We start from the raw sequence: 15321 nt of genomic DNA, 5'->3' as shown, positions 1-15321 counted from the left end.
CCCCGCACAGCCCGCGGCCCCTGGCCCGCCGTTGCTGTCCCCGGGTCTCGCGGGGGCTGTGGGGGTCCCAGCCGAGGAAGCCATCGTGCTGGCGAACCGCGGGCTCCGGGTACCCTTCGGCCGTGAGGTCTGGCTGGATCCGCTGCATGACCTGGTGCTACAGGTGCAACCGGGGGACCGCTGCTCGTTGGTCGTGCTGGACAACGACGCGCTGTCCCAGCGGCCCGGCCGCCTGAGTCCCAGACGCTTCCCCTGCGACTTCGGCCCCGGCGAGGTGCGCTACTCGCACCTGGGAGCGCGCAGCCCGTCGCGGGACCGCGTCCGTTTGCAGCTGCGCTACGACGCGCCGGGCCGGGCGGTGGTGCTGCCCCTGGTGCTGGAGGTGGAGGTGGTCTTCACCCAGCTGGAGGTGGTGACTCGGAACTTGCCCCTGGTCGTGGAAGAGCTGCTGGGGACCAGCAATGCGCTGGATGCGCGGAGCCTGGAGTTCGCCTATCAGCCCGAGACGGAAGAGTGCCGCGTGGGCATCCTGGCAGGTCTGAGCTCGCTGCCCCGCTACGGGGAGCTCCTCCACTACCCGCAGGTCCCAGGCACAGTGAGCGAAGGCGCAGCTCCCGAGCCTCTGCTCCTGGACTGCAAAGCCTTCCAGGAGCTGGGCGTACGCTACCGACATACGGCCCCCAGCCGCTCACCCAACAGAGACTGGGTGCCCATGGTGGTGGAGCTCCGCGCCCGGGGGACGCCTGTGGGCAGCCCTGCTTTGAAACGCGAGCACTTCCAGGTCCTGGTGAGGATACTAGGAGGGACGGAGAACACGGCCCCCAAGCCGAGCTTTGTGGCCATGATGATGATGGAGGTGGACCAGTTTGTCCTGACCGCCCTGACCCCCGACATGCTGGCAGCGGAAGATGCTGAGTCTCCCCCGGAACTGTTGGTCTTCAACCTCACCTCGCCATTCCAGCCGGGCCAGGGCTACCTGGTAAGCACGGATGACCGCAGCCTGCCGCTCTCCTCCTTCACCCAGCGCGATCTGCACCTCCTGAAGATCGCCTACCAGCCCCCCGCGGAGGACTCCAACCATGAGCGTCTCTTTGAACTGGAACTGGAAGTGGTGGACCCCGAAGGGGCAGCCTCAGACCCCTTTGCTTTCATGGTGGTGGTGAAGCCCATGAACACGTTGGCTCCAGTGGTCACCCGGAACACTGGCCTCGTTCTCTACGAGGGCCAGTCTCAGCCCCTCACAGGCCCTGCCAGCAGAGGGCCCCAGAACTTAGTCATCAGCGATGAGGATGACCTGGAGGCAGTGCAGCTGGAGGTGGTTGCTGGACTTCGGCACGGGCACCTCGTCCTTCTGGGTGCCTCCAGTGGTCACTCTGCGCCCAAGGCCTTTACGGTGGCTGAGCTGGCCGCCGGCCAGGTGGTCTACCAGCATGATGACAAAGACGGCTCCCTGAGCGACAACCTGGTGCTTCGCATGGTCGACGGGGGCGGCAGGCACCGGGTGCAGTTCCTGTTCCCCATCACCTTAGTGCCAGTGGATGATCAGCCGCCTGTCCTCAATGCCAACACAGGGCTGACCCTGGCAGAGGGTGAAACGGTGGCCATCCCACCGCTCACGCTGAGCGCCACGGATATGGACTCCGATGACTCTTTGCTGCGCTTTGTGCTGGAGCCGCCCTACTCCACGGCAGGGCAGCTGCTTCTCCGCCAGAGCCAACCTCCCCAGGAGGAGCTGGAGCTCACTAGGGGCCTGTGGAGCAAGCAAGGGGTGTTCTATGAGCGCATGGTGACAGAGTGGCGGCAGCAGGACATTCTGGAGGGGAGGTTGTTCTATAGGCACACGGGGCCCCATAGTCCTGGGCCAGTCATGGACCAGTTCATGTTCAGAGTCCAGGATAACCACGACCCCCCCAATCAGTCTGGGCCGCAGAGGTTTGTGGTACGCATTCATCCGGTGGACCGTCTTCCCCCAGAGCTGGGCAGTGGCTGTCCCCTTCGGATGGTGGTGCAGGAATCCCAGCTCACAACACTGAGGAAGAAGTGGCTGCGCTACACTGACCTGGACACAGATGACCGAGAACTGCGCTACACCGTGACCCAGCCACCCATGGACACCGATGAAAACCACTCGCCAGCCCCTCTGGGTACCTTGGTCCTGGCCGACAACCCCTCTGTGGTAGTGAGCCACTTTACCCAGGCCCAGATCAACCACCATAAGATTGCTTACAGGCCTCCAGATCAAGAACTGGGCGTAGCTGCCCGCGTGGCCCAGTTCCAGTTCCAGGTGGAGGATCAACTTGGAAACATGGCTCCAGGGATCTTCACCCTTTATTTGCAGCCGGTGGACAATCGGCCACCTGAGATCCTCAACGCAGGCTTCACCATTCAGGAGAAGGGCCACCACGTCCTGAGTGAGACTGAGTTGCATGCAACCGACGTGGACACTGACGCAGCTCACATCTCGTTCACTCTCACTCAGCTTCCCAAGCATGGCCACGTGCGAGTGTCTGGGCAGAGACTTCCTGTGGGTGGGACCTTCTACTTGGAAGACATCAAGCAGGGCCGGGTTTCCTACACCCATCATGGGGACGAGTCCCTGACGGATAGCTGCTCCTTGGAAGTCAGCGACAGACACCACGTGGTGCCCATAACGCTCAGAGTGACTGTGCGGCCGGTGGAGAATGAGGTATCCATACTGGGCCTTCCTGCTGGCAGACTGGGGTCCTATCTGGATGTTTTAGAAAATGGGGCCACGGAGATCACTGCCAGTATTATCAAGGGGACGAATGAGAACACCGATGACTTGATGTTGACTTTCCTCTTGGATGGTCCACCCTTGCTTGGGGAAATCCTCGTCAATGGAGCCCCCGCAGCGCACTTTACCCAAAGGGACATCTTGGAGGGTTCTGTTGTTTATGCTCACACGAGTGGGGAGATAGGCTTATTGCCCAAAGAGGACTCTTTTAACCTGAGTCTGTCAGATATGTCCCAGGAGTGGAGAATGGGTGGCAATATTATCCGAGGAGTTACTGTGTGGGTGACCATCCTCCCTGTTGATAACCAGTCTCCAGAAATTTCTGTAGGTGAGCGATTTGTAGTCATGGAAGGGGAAAAGGGTGTTATCACCGCAACCCATATAAGTGCTGAAGACCCTGACTCCCTGAACGATGGCATCTTGTGCACTATAGTTATTCAGCCCACCTCAGGTTACGTCGAAAACATTTCTCCAGCACCTGGCTCTGAGAAATCGAGGGCAGGAATTGCCATCAGTGCGTTCACCTTGAAGGATCTCAGGCAGGGCCACATTAACTATGTTCAAAGCGTCCACAAAGGGGTGGAGCCTGTGGAAGACAGATTTATATTTCGCTGTTCTGATGGCATTAATTTTTCAGATAGAAACTTTTTCCCCATTGTTATCCTCCCCACCAATGACGAACAGCCGGAGATGTTTATGAGGGAGTTTATGGTGATGGAAGGCATGAGTTTGGTCATTGACACGCCCATCCTCAATGCTGCTGATGCTGACATACCCCCAGAGGACTTAACGTTCACTATCACCCAGCCTCCCACACACGGTCACATCCTGAACCAGCTCCTCAATGGCACACTGTTGGTTGAAAGTTTCACCTTGGACCAGATCATAGAAAGTTCCAGCATCATCTATGAGCACGACGACTCCGAGACTCAGGAAGACAGTTTTGTGATTGAACTCACAGATGGCAAGCATTCTGTGGAAAAGAGGGTCCTCGTTCTTGTTATCCCTGTGGATGATGAGACCCCCAGAATGATGATCAATAATGGGCTAGACATAGACATTGGAGAAACCAAAATGATCAGCAACAGGGTTTTGATGGCGACGGATTTGGATTCTGAAGACAAATCCTTAGTCTACAGCATTCGGTACGGTCCAGGGCATGGCTTGTTACAGAAACAGAAACCCACAGGCACCTTTGAAAATATAACCTTGGGCATGAACTTTACCCAGGACGAAGTGGATAGACACCTCATTCAGTATGTCCATTGTGGGCAAGAGGGCATCCGGGACCTAATTAAGTTTGATGTGACGGATGGAGTCAATGCCCTCATCGACCGCTATTTTTATATCTCCATTGGCAGCATTGATATCGTCTTTCCCGACGTGGTAAGTAAAGGAGTGTCTTTGAAAGAAGGCGGCAAAGTCACCCTGACCACAGACCTACTAAGCACAAGTGACTTGAACAGCCCTGATGAGAAGCTCGTGTTTACCATCACCAGGGCGCCCATGAGAGGCCACTTGGAGTGCACAGATCAATCCGGGGTGCCCGTCTCCTCGTTCACTCAGCTGCAACTTGCTGGCAACAAGATCTACTACATCCACACAGCGGAGGATGAGGTGAAGATGGACAGCTTTGAGTTTCAAGTCACTGATGGCCGTAACCCTGTCTTCCGGACGTTCCGGATCTCCATCAGCGACGTGGACAACAAGAAGCCAGTGGTGACCATCCACAAACTGGTGGTCAGCGAACGCGAAAGCAAGCTGATCACCCCCTTTGAACTGACAGTGGAAGACAGGGACACTCCTGACAGCCTCCTGACCTTCACGGTCACTCAGGTGCCTGTCCACGGCCACCTCCTCTTCAACAATACCAGGCCTGCCAGGGTTTTCACTAAGCAAGACTTGAACGAGAACTTAATCAGTTACAAGCACGACGGCACCGAGTCAAGGGAAGACAGCTTCTCCTTCACGGTCACCGACGGCACCCACGCCGACTTCTACGTATTTCCGGAAACCGTGTTTGAGACAAGGAGACCCCAGGTGATGAGGATCCAGGTCTTGGCTGTTGACAACAGTGCGCCCCAGATTGCAGTGAATAAAGGCGCCTCTACGCTCCGCATGCTGGCCACTGGCCACGTGGGCTTCCTGATCACCAGCAAGATATTGAAAGTGGAGGACAGAGACAGCATGCACGTGGCTCTCAGGTTTACTGTGACTGAGGGCCCCAGGCACGGCTACCTCTTCAACCTGGCGCAAGGCAACCGCAGTGTCATTCAGTTCACGCAAGGTAGGATGGACTGTTTTCGTTCTGTTGGTCCTTTAGCTAAACTAAATGGCTTGGGCTGCTAACTAAAAGAATAGCGGTTCGAAACCACCAGTGCTCTGTGGGAGAAAGATGAGGCTATCTGCTCCCATAAAGATCTATAGTCTCAGAACCCCCCTGGAGCAGTTCTCTGTCCTCGAGGGCCGAGGGGAGTCAAACCGACTCGGTGGCAGGGAGGGTGGTGTTGACTTGGGTTATGGCTGTCCTGGATGACCTCTGAAGGAGAGCATCCACCGAGGGTCCAAGGGAAGGGACAGGAAGGAGAAGGGACGATGGAAGGGGAGAACAAGAAGGAGAAGGGAAAACCCGGGAGCCACTTTCCTGGGAAAGAAGCTCACTTCTTGCCATTTGTCCCACTGTCGCAACACGCATCAGAGGAAGCATCCATGTGTTTTGAGAGGGGCGTCATCGGCTCCTAAAGCGAGACGTAACTTACATGACTTCATGCGGAAGCCAGCTCCCCAGCCCTGCTCCACTCGTCACCCCTCTCCCCGGAGCAGCCTCTGTCTGAGTGCTGTAGACATTCCCTGAAGGTTTTTAGTTAGGAGACCAAAAAAGGGTGCTGCCTACACATGACACCTTCAACAATAATACTGTGTATTACTAGGTTTTTGAAATTGTTTGTCTTGGGAATTGGGTGGAGGTTTACAGAGCAGATCACTGGTCTACCTTCCACAATGCACACGCCTTGCTTTGCAGCTCCTCCATTGCCATCCTCTCCCTGTGCCATCACCGAGCCCATGCCCTCCCTGCGTTTCCCGTTCTCGTTCCTCTTCCTGGCCTAACCCTACTGAACTTTTTCCCGTGGGACTTTGGCTAATCTTGGAGCGTAGTATTCTGATACCAGTTGCTAGCAACTTGGTCCCTAGAACAACATTCGTCTATATTTATATTTGGATTGAAAGTACCACCGGTTGACAAAAGAACAAACCAGAATGCTCCTGAGAGGCCAGGGTGGAGAGACTTCTTTTCACAGACTTTGGCCATGTTGTCAGGAGAGGGCAGTCTCTGGAGAAGGGCATCTTCGTGCTTGGTCAGGTGGAAGGGCAGCATCACTGGGGAAGGCTCTCGACAAGGTGGATTGGCACAGCGGCTGCAACAATGCGCTCGAGCATGGGGACATTTGTGAGATGGCACCGGATCAGGAAATTTCATTCAGTTGTTCATAAGGTCGCTAGGGGTTAGAACCTACTCCACAGCCCCTAACTACAACAAGAAATAGCTGTCGTTTAATGGTTGTTTTCTTCTTTTGTTTTGTTTTGTACTAGTTCATGATTTAGGAAAACACTTTTCCAATGACCCAACTGGCAAACAGCTGTCTAGAGTTATAACATTTACCTTTCTAGGATCCCCAAGCACAAAGCAGAGTCTTCGTGATGTATTTTAGATAACGGTGTGTTTGTTCCTTACTCAAAGGTGCATACACTTCAGTCTGAAGAACCCGAGACACGTTAGCAAGGTGAATCATTGAAAGAGGAGAGCGGTTTCATGATTTCAAACCTGCTCACAAACACCTCTTACCTCAAGTGGCAGTGTGATTGTCAGGCTGTTGGAGTTTTCTAAGCAGGTTCTCCTTTGTCTGGGGAACACAGGCTAAGGCAGGAAGGGCAGGTGACCTCCACAGAGATATGCAGTGACAGAGGGAGAAACTCATTCAGTCTGCTGGCTGGGAAGTGAGGGCTCTGTTCTCTAGAACCGTGACTTTCCCAACAAAGGGCCTTGGGCCTTTCATGGAAATCTCCCCGTGTGATCATGGAAACTGGAACCAGTCCCTGTGGGCGCTGTGGTTAGGGATGGGGCTTAACCCCAGGACATTCCCCAGGGGGTGTTCTTTTCCTAAACAGTGTTGTGCTCAGAGTTAACAAATGCTTTAACAAGCAAGGTGTCTCCAAATGCAGTGTGAAAGTGAACTGCCTCTCTGTTTTAGCTGCTGGCAAATTGCCCCAAGCTCCAACCTCCCGATTCTTGGCTGAAAGCCTGGCTGTATCCTAGGGCCTGCAGGGACAGGAAAACCTCAGCGTGCCAAGTGTCACGCCAGACCCGGAGACTTTTGTGTGAAGCCTTTTCGAGGTGGCAGTGCCCTGGGATCTTAGATGGGGTTATTTTCATAGAAAGGGAAGCGAATGAAAGGACCAGACTAGTGGGTGTTGTTGTGGGTGTTGTTTGGGGAGGACTAGGGGATCCCAACTTGTAGCGACCCCGAGGCCAACAGAATGAAACACTGCCAGGCCCTGCGCTCTCCCTAACCAGTGTCAGCATGTCCGTGAGTCCATCCACCTCATGCAGGGTTGTCCTCTTTTCCACAGCCTCTCTCCCAGATGAGGGAGGAGAAGATGTTATTTCACATCATTCCCTGGCCTGCAAAAATAAATTGATTTAGACTTCACAAATTTTTTTCAATGAAGATAAGAAATTATTTCATTTTAACTTTATCTGATCCAACCCATAGCATTGGAACATTATTTCCTAAATATAACATGGCTAGGCTCTTTTATTATAGGCTGACCTTTCTCTCTCTCTCTCTCTCTCTCACTCACTCATTTACTCACCGACTTTGACTCACCAAGTTTTATGGGTGTGATTGTTTGTAAATATAGTAGTTGGGATTTCTTATTACAGGAAAAATAAGTTTTTAAGAGAAACTTGATAATACATAAATAATCGAATTCCAATAAGAATCTAGCTGTTGACTAGGTAAATGGTTATTTTGTTGAACAAATTGAGGCTGGAGATTGGGCTGTTGCAGTTATTTGTGGATGCTAAAATAAGAAAGAAGAAAAACCAAACTCACCGCCATCTTGTCAGTTCTGACTCATGGTGAAGACCCTATAGGACAGGGTAGAACTGCCCCTGTGGGTTTCTGAGACTAACTCTTTACAGGAGTAGAAAGCCTCCTCTTTCTCCCAAAGAGCAGCTGGTAGTATGGAACTTCTGACCTTATAGTTAGCAGTCCAACTCATAACCATTACACAACCAGGCATCCTTCTTGTGGATACTAGATAAGCCAAAATTAGGAGAGGCTCCTATTTTATAGTTACTATCGTTGGCTTTTTAAATAGAGGAAATCACGTTGAGAGTGAAGGGTATGCCCTCTTTATGTTATTTTGTTTCAAATACATTGAACTATATTTTGATGGATTGTTCGTTGACTTTAGTCAATGTAACTCATGTGTCCAGAGAAGGTTATTCTTTAGATAGGATAAATCGTCCTGTTGTTATTGTCATTAGCTGCCATGGAATTGGTCTTCATGGCATATGACCCCATACACAACAGGACAAAAGGCTACCTGGCCCTGAGCTGTCCTCATGAGCTGTTGTTGATCTGATTGGGTTTTCACCGGCTGATCTTTGGAAGAAAATCACCAGGTCTTGCTTTCTGGCCTGTCTTAGTAGGGAAACTCCATCCACACTTGCTCAGCATCACAGCCACATGCAAGGCTCCACGTGTTGACAGATGGTGGTTGTGCGTGAGGTTCGTTGAAAGATTAAACCTTGGTCTCCTTGCATGGGAGTAGAATTCTACTATTGAGTCACTAATGCCCCTAAATGGTCCTGGGAGCCTTCAAGGTGTGCCTTCCTCATGGCAACCCCAAGTGGACCTAGCAGAACTACCCTTTGGGTCTTCAAACCTGCGTGGTTTGTTGGAAGTAGATTGCCTTTGGAAGTAGAAGCACTTTGGGGTGGGTTTGAAGTGCCAAACTTTTGTGGAACAGCCAAGCATGTAACTGTTTGAGCCACCCAAGATCTCCCAAATGGTCCTTCTCAAAACTCAAGTGTTATCAAGTCGATGCCGACTCTAGTGACCGTATACGACACAGTAGAACTGCCCCTGTGGGTTTCTGAGACAGTAACTGTTCCTGGGGGTAGGAGGCCCAAGTCTTTCTTCCAAGAAGCAGCTGGTGGTTTCGAATAATGGATCTCATGGGTCACAGCCCAACATGTAACCACTAGTCCTTCCCAAAGGGCCCTTAGGAGAAATAATACTAATAATCCATTTGCAAAACTTTAAAAATTTCATGATTAAGAAAATTTTAAATTCTGGAAATGATTTCATCGTTTCTAATGTCAACCCTTGCCCAAAGGGATTCCCGACTCCAGCTGTATGCCACTTGTGTCGGTAGCTGGATTCTTTCTCCATACCAAATGCATCCTGGTACCTGTGTGAGATCATTTATCAGTCACTTTCAGGAGAGTAAGTCTCCCTAACGAGATTGAGCCAAGGGTGTGGTTCCTAAGAATGTTTATGAATTTAGAATCCAAACCAGCCAGGGCTGATTGATTTCTATCACCCAAAAGATGGTTCATCCATGTCCCATCATTGAAGAAATCCTCAGGTGTTTCCTTAAGAGAAGGAAACATTGTGGCCCTTGGGTTTCTCTTCTCGGCACCTCAGTGCCTTAAGAAAACAGATGCTACACGTGTGTGGGTAAGTGGAAAGGTTTTACGAGAGTTCCAGTTGATACACTCACATGCTTACTCCAAACCCAACGCGTTTAAACCTGCCTCAGCGAGCAAGAGTCGACAGTGGACACGTTCTCTCAGACATTCACTTGTTTTAGTCTCATTGGGCTGCCTTCAGGGAGGTGGGGGCGAGAAGTCCCATCAAAACAGTGGTTTCTGGGGGAATCTTATCCAAAAGTTCAATCAAGGCAAGGAGATCAGCTCAGAGGGTTATGATGACTGTCTATTGGCAGATTCCCAAGGGGTAATCTTGATAGATTTTCTTGAAGGATTCTAGACTCTCATGAGGCTCACTGTGAAGAACTATTTGGAGTTTTGAACACTGCATTGGTAAGAATACGCTGGAGAAACTTCTGTCAGGGATTTTTTCTTCCCCCGCATCACAGTGCTGCACCCACTTACACATTCTTTGAAGGTAGCCAGGGCTGTCCTATGAAACGTTCATTGAGAAATCTTACTCCATCCACCCTACTGCCCTAGTCCCGCTCCTCCACATTTCCTTTTGTTCCTGTTCCTCAAAGAACATTGGAAAGGAACATGGATCGAGTCCCTGGAGGGTGCCCTAGCCACCATTCTGATGTGTTGTAGATCACAGAACTCTTCCGGGAAGCATTAAAGTAGAACATCCCTTTAGACCCAGGGAGAGACTATTTTGAGAAATAATAGTTTCTCATTGGGATAGTTGGGTTTAAGAAGATTTCTATGAACAATACTTTTTGACTTACCTTGTGTTCCTGACTCTGTCAGGGAAGCATTGGATGGCTAACCACGAGCCGTTCCAACCCACAAGCTGATCCTCCAGAGGAAGAGGAAGTTGCTCCCTAAATCATTACAAAGCCTCAGAAACCCCTGGATAGAGTCACCATGAGTTGGAATCTATGCAACGGTGGTGGGTTTGGGCTGGTTTAATTGGGTAGACTAACAGTTGTCACCTAAACCCTGGGTTATTTGAGATTGAAAATGAACACAGGGCTTCATTTTGAACAACTGCTTTCTAACAGAATTGTAAGAACAATGAAAAGAGTTTTAGGTTGTTCCAACGAATTAATATTGACTGTCACTTGGAGGGACATTTTGACATTTCTGTCCTCTTGACTTAACAAAATGTTCTTTTAAAAAATCTAAGAAGTGATTTATTTTGAAGGAACTATCTCCTAAATACTGAAGGCTTTGTTTAGGAAAATGTTGATAGGGAGCTTAGGTAAGCAGTTTTGCATGCGGGTTTCTTCTCTCAGAGTAGCACCTTTAGATTTTTCTTTTAAAATTAGACGAGGAAGATGACTCTTTCCCCAAAGACCAGGCATCATTGTTCTTAGATGACAGGTGTGTGATCAGACCAGGCTTTCAATTTGGCCCTTGCCGATAAGTTCAAGGTCACAAAAATTGAGAGTTGTCAGAGCAAACTGACCAAGACCTGTGCAGGGCACTTATCCAGAACCATCAGATATGAGAAGGGCTAAAGGGCTGCAGTAGAACCAAAAGACCTTAGACTTCACCTCCCAGTACTTCCCTTCGCAAGAAGGTACCTTCAATGATTGAAGGAGCCTAATGATGCAAGTTGAGCTCTGGTGGCATAGTGGATACCCACTGGACTGCGGAGCACAAGGTCAGCAGTTCGAAACCACCAATTCCTTTGAGGAAGGCTTTCTTCTGCCTTAAAGAGTTGCAGTCTTAGAAACCCACAGAGGGGGAGTTCTGTTCCGTCCCACAGGGTCACTGTGAGTCGGATTTGACTCAATGGTAGTGAGCCTGGCTAGTTGTTTTATTTTTTTAAATTGGTGCTAGCAGTTGGTAATGGATTAATGAATTGCTACCCCAGAGGTTGGTGCCTCAAACCCATTCAGCGGTGCCACAGGTTAAAGGCTTGGTGAAACACTGCTGTAAAGATTTGTTGCGCTGGTCATTGCTGTTAGTGAGTAACCGAACTCCATAGGGCTTTTACAGCTGGGACTTTTAGAAGTAGATTGCCAGGCGTGTCTGTCTGCAGAGGTGCTGACCTTTTAGCTAGTAGTCGCGATCTGTGTGATGCCAATCAGGGACTCTGTAAGGATTACAGGAAACCTTATGGAGAAGTTCTACCCTATTGTTGTTAGGTTCCCCTCATGGAGAGCAGGATGCTCTCCTGGACAACCGACCTCAACACTGCCCCGTCCTGTGCCATCCTCATGGTTGTTCCTGTTTGAGCCCGTTGCTTGGCGTCTGTCACTGTGTCAGTTCGTGTTCGCTGCCCCTCTACTTTACCAAGTTTAGTGACCTTTTCCAGGGCCTGGGGGGTGTGAGGACCTCCTTCAAAGCAGGTGGCAACCACGACCACCATCAACTCTTTTACCTTTTAAAACTGGAGAGACAGAGTAGAGCCCGAAACGCACATCAGGAAAGAGAGGCGATGGGTGCTCTGAGTCGTTCATCAGTCCCAGTACTGCCTTTGCATCCTTCGGGATTATCCTTTCATGAAGCATCTTCTTAGCTTTACCTCCTTCCCACTCCATCACATGGATTTAATAGGCCTCTTAGGAGATAGAATAAGTGAAGAGAACATCCCAGGCATATACATTTTACAACCATGGTTGAAGCTATTTTGAGCCATGATCTTGATGTTATGTACCTGTGGCAATGCGATTGGCCCGGATCAAGTCACGGGCTACTGTAAGTGGGTAGCCTAGCACAAAGACATGAAAGAAGGATGTTTGTTTTATGAGCTTGTGTCTGAGCCATTATGAACAAGAGGAACCAGTGACATGGGTCAAGACCTCTAGACGACACTGTGAACAGAGCTGTACAAGATCTGATAGTGAGAGCAGGGAGCAATGTTAGAAGCATACCGGAGGCCGCCAAGGCCGATGTCTGTAATAAGAATTTGGCTCCAGCTTTTATTAAATATTTTCCGTTTCAAGTTCTCTTTGCTATTGGGTTGTGCTAGCTATTTTAATCGGTGAGATTTGTATTTTCCAAATTTCATCTTTTGGGTTACTTTTTCGGTTGTGGTTCAAACACTGGAGAACTTAAAACCAGCCAGTTATCCCATGAGAGGTTAGAAAAGTCAGCTGCGAGGTCTATCAAGAGGTTACAGTGTGATTTCAGGAGCTCCAGGAAATCTGCCAGGTCCCAAAATAATCTCCTGTCCACCTGTTATGGTGACTGGTATTCCATATTTAAATAGCCACTCCTTTGGTGCATGAACATGCAAGTACCATTGGGAAAGAGCAACACCTTGCTATTATTGTAACTTAGCTCTTTGGTTCTATTTATCTGTGGAAAGAATCAGATTTCCACGGGGCAGCTGAAATCCAGGGGCCTGGAGACATGTGAAATACGATAACACCATGCCCCTTAGGCGGGGCTGGCAACCTAAATGCGGTTACAGAAAAGGCATCGCTAATGGGATGTGCCATAAGCCATGTGTCCTCAGCTTTCTCCCAGTAACCATTAATCCTCTTGCCCTTTGGTTATTTTTCTAGCTGACATTGATGACACCAACATATGCTACGTCTTAAGAGAAGGGGCAAATGCCACCAGTGACGCCTTCCAGTTTACGGTGGAAGACAGCGGTAAGTCTTCCCGCGCCTGTTGTGTGAACAAGGGGAGTGACGTCTATGAGAATCTGTATCAAATATCATGGACTTCTTATCTGCATTTATGCTGGGTGGATTTGTGTTGTGCTCTTAGAAACATGTGTTGGCCATAGTTGACACAGGCCCGTTCTGCAGAGAATGTAGAGAAACGCGCTGGTGATACAGAGAGCCTCTGATGTGTACAGCACTGGAAAGAAAGAGCTGTGGAAATAGGATCTCCATGACCAGTTGTTCAGATCATGCACTGCACAAGAGTTGCTGCTAGAGGCGCCAACTGGATGCTGGTATTGGGCCCCGGCTCTACTCACAAGCTATGTGCTTACCAGCGCAGGTCTGTGCCTTTTTCCAGTTTGCAACCAGATGCAGATAGGAAATGTGTTACTTTCACCAAGAAATCAGTTCTAAATAAATGTGCATCTTCTCTCCCCAACATCAGTGTTTCTAGTGGATGGTGAAGGATCAGAAGCATTGTTCTAAGGTATTACTGGACAGGGTACTCACAGATCTGAAAAATGACATTTTTCATTTTGGGGTGGGTTGCCATAGAGGCAGAATAGCGCATTGACTTGGGTTCAACATAGATGGATTCTGCTATAAATTAAGTAAGTTTAATAAGTTGATTTTCTTTATTTTTATGGTAACCGAGTCAGAATTTTCTCCATGTTGATCAAAGGAATTTCTGTATGAAACAGAGTTCTAAGAAAGACACCAACTTGTAGAAAATATGTGTAGATCTTGTTGCTCAGATGGGAAACTTTTCTGCAATAAACTGTCGACTTCCACCCAGTCTATATCAACTCATAGTGACCCTGCAGGTCAGAGTAGAACTGCCCAGTGGGTTTCCAAGACTGTAAATCTTTATGAGAATAGACACCCTCACCTTTCTCCTAGGGAATGGCTGGTGGGTTTCAGTCACATTTTGTGCTTAGCAGCTCAGTGCTTAACCCAATAGGCCACCAGAAATATTCAAATCTGCATGAAGTCATCAAACCCACGGCTGTCCAATTAATTCAGACTCATACTGACTTTACCCAACAGAGTAGAACTGCTCTGTACAGTTTTCAAGACTGTGAATCCTTATGAAAGTGGAATGTCTCGTCTTTCTTCTGCTGAGTGACAGGTGGGTCCCAACCCCTGACCTTTCATGTAGCAGCCCAGGGTGTATCGCTTAACCCACTGCACTGCCAGGACTCCTCAATTAAGTGCCACCTATCAAGAAGTAAAAACAGCATTGTTGATTCAAGACACAATATAGATCTATATATACGTCCCCCCTCAGAACAACTGAATCAACCTTAAGAGAAAATGTGTTGTTTTTTTAACCTTACCAAAAAAGGTCACAATTCATCATTTGCAAATATTCTAAAACATGCAAGTCGATAGATTTTTTTTTACACTTTGGTTTTTGCCCAGTGCTTGAAACATGCGTGTACTTTATGATTCTATGCATTCCTCAGCGGGGCGGACGGGGAGCGTTTACTTGAGAGTTTTGGTTTGTATCCAAACATTGGATACGCTGTGCAATATCATATTTCAAAATATTATGTGAAGAATGACTGCCTGGGCAGAGTGGGCTTAGTCCTGGATTTGCAGAAAATGTGGGTGGGCCTTTAAAGGTTGTCTTCGAGCTTATGGAAATCAGAACTAAAGCATTTCACAAGCTTTCCTTGCCTGGGAGAGAGAAAGTCTCCAGAGATATTTCTCTTTTGCCTCCTCCTCTCCATGAGCATGATAGCCTGACAGGTGGGCTCTGGGAGGGCGCATGCAGTAAAGTGTGTATTGTACAGGATTTACTTGAATTCCTCTGATGTAAGAAATCTTCTTGCAGACAGAATAAGCACAGTCGAGACCATGAAGATCAAAAATGAAGAAAAAGCCCCATCGATATTTTAAAATTATTTAACCCCAGTTAAATAATTTTAAAATATCAATGTGGCTTGTATTCCAAGATTACTCTTTTCTTTAAAAGTATTCTAACATTTGAATTAGAAGGACCAGATTATTGATATTTATAAAGTCTTTAGAATGAAACCCTGCTCCATCGGAAGTGTGAACATCGCTAAACATAAATGTTTACAGCATTTTCCGAGAAAAGAAGATGACATCATGCTTTCATATTGCATAGGAAGGATGTACACCTTGCCATTTTGTATCTTTGAGTGATCCAACTGTATTTATATATATTTCTAGTAGTAGAGTTTATAATTTTT

At 48.7% G+C, this 15321-nt stretch overlaps 1 protein-coding gene across 1 annotated transcript in view; it reads left to right on the top strand.

The window, feature by feature from the left end:
- Position 1: 1 nt before the first annotated feature.
- The window catches only part of FREM2 (FRAS1 related extracellular matrix 2), a gene marked incomplete at its 5' end in the record, with an annotated part of 201540 nt that continues 186220 nt past the window's right edge, over positions 2-15321 (top strand). Inside the window, 2 exons of the mRNA XM_004711271.2 lie at positions 2-5042; positions 12998-13087. Coding sequence (XP_004711328.1) covers positions 2-5042; positions 12998-13087 — 5131 coding nt within the window. The remainder of the gene's footprint in view (positions 5043-12997; positions 13088-15321) is intronic.

Source organism: Echinops telfairi, unplaced genomic scaffold (genome assembly GCF_000313985.2).
Source record: "Echinops telfairi isolate 266 unplaced genomic scaffold, ASM31398v2 ScPeMD7_11;HRSCAF=52, whole genome shotgun sequence".
Taxonomy (NCBI): Eukaryota; Metazoa; Chordata; class Mammalia; order Afrosoricida; family Tenrecidae; genus Echinops; species Echinops telfairi.
The sequence above is the reverse complement of the archived record's forward strand: the minus strand, read 5'-3'. Positions and strand labels throughout refer to the sequence as shown.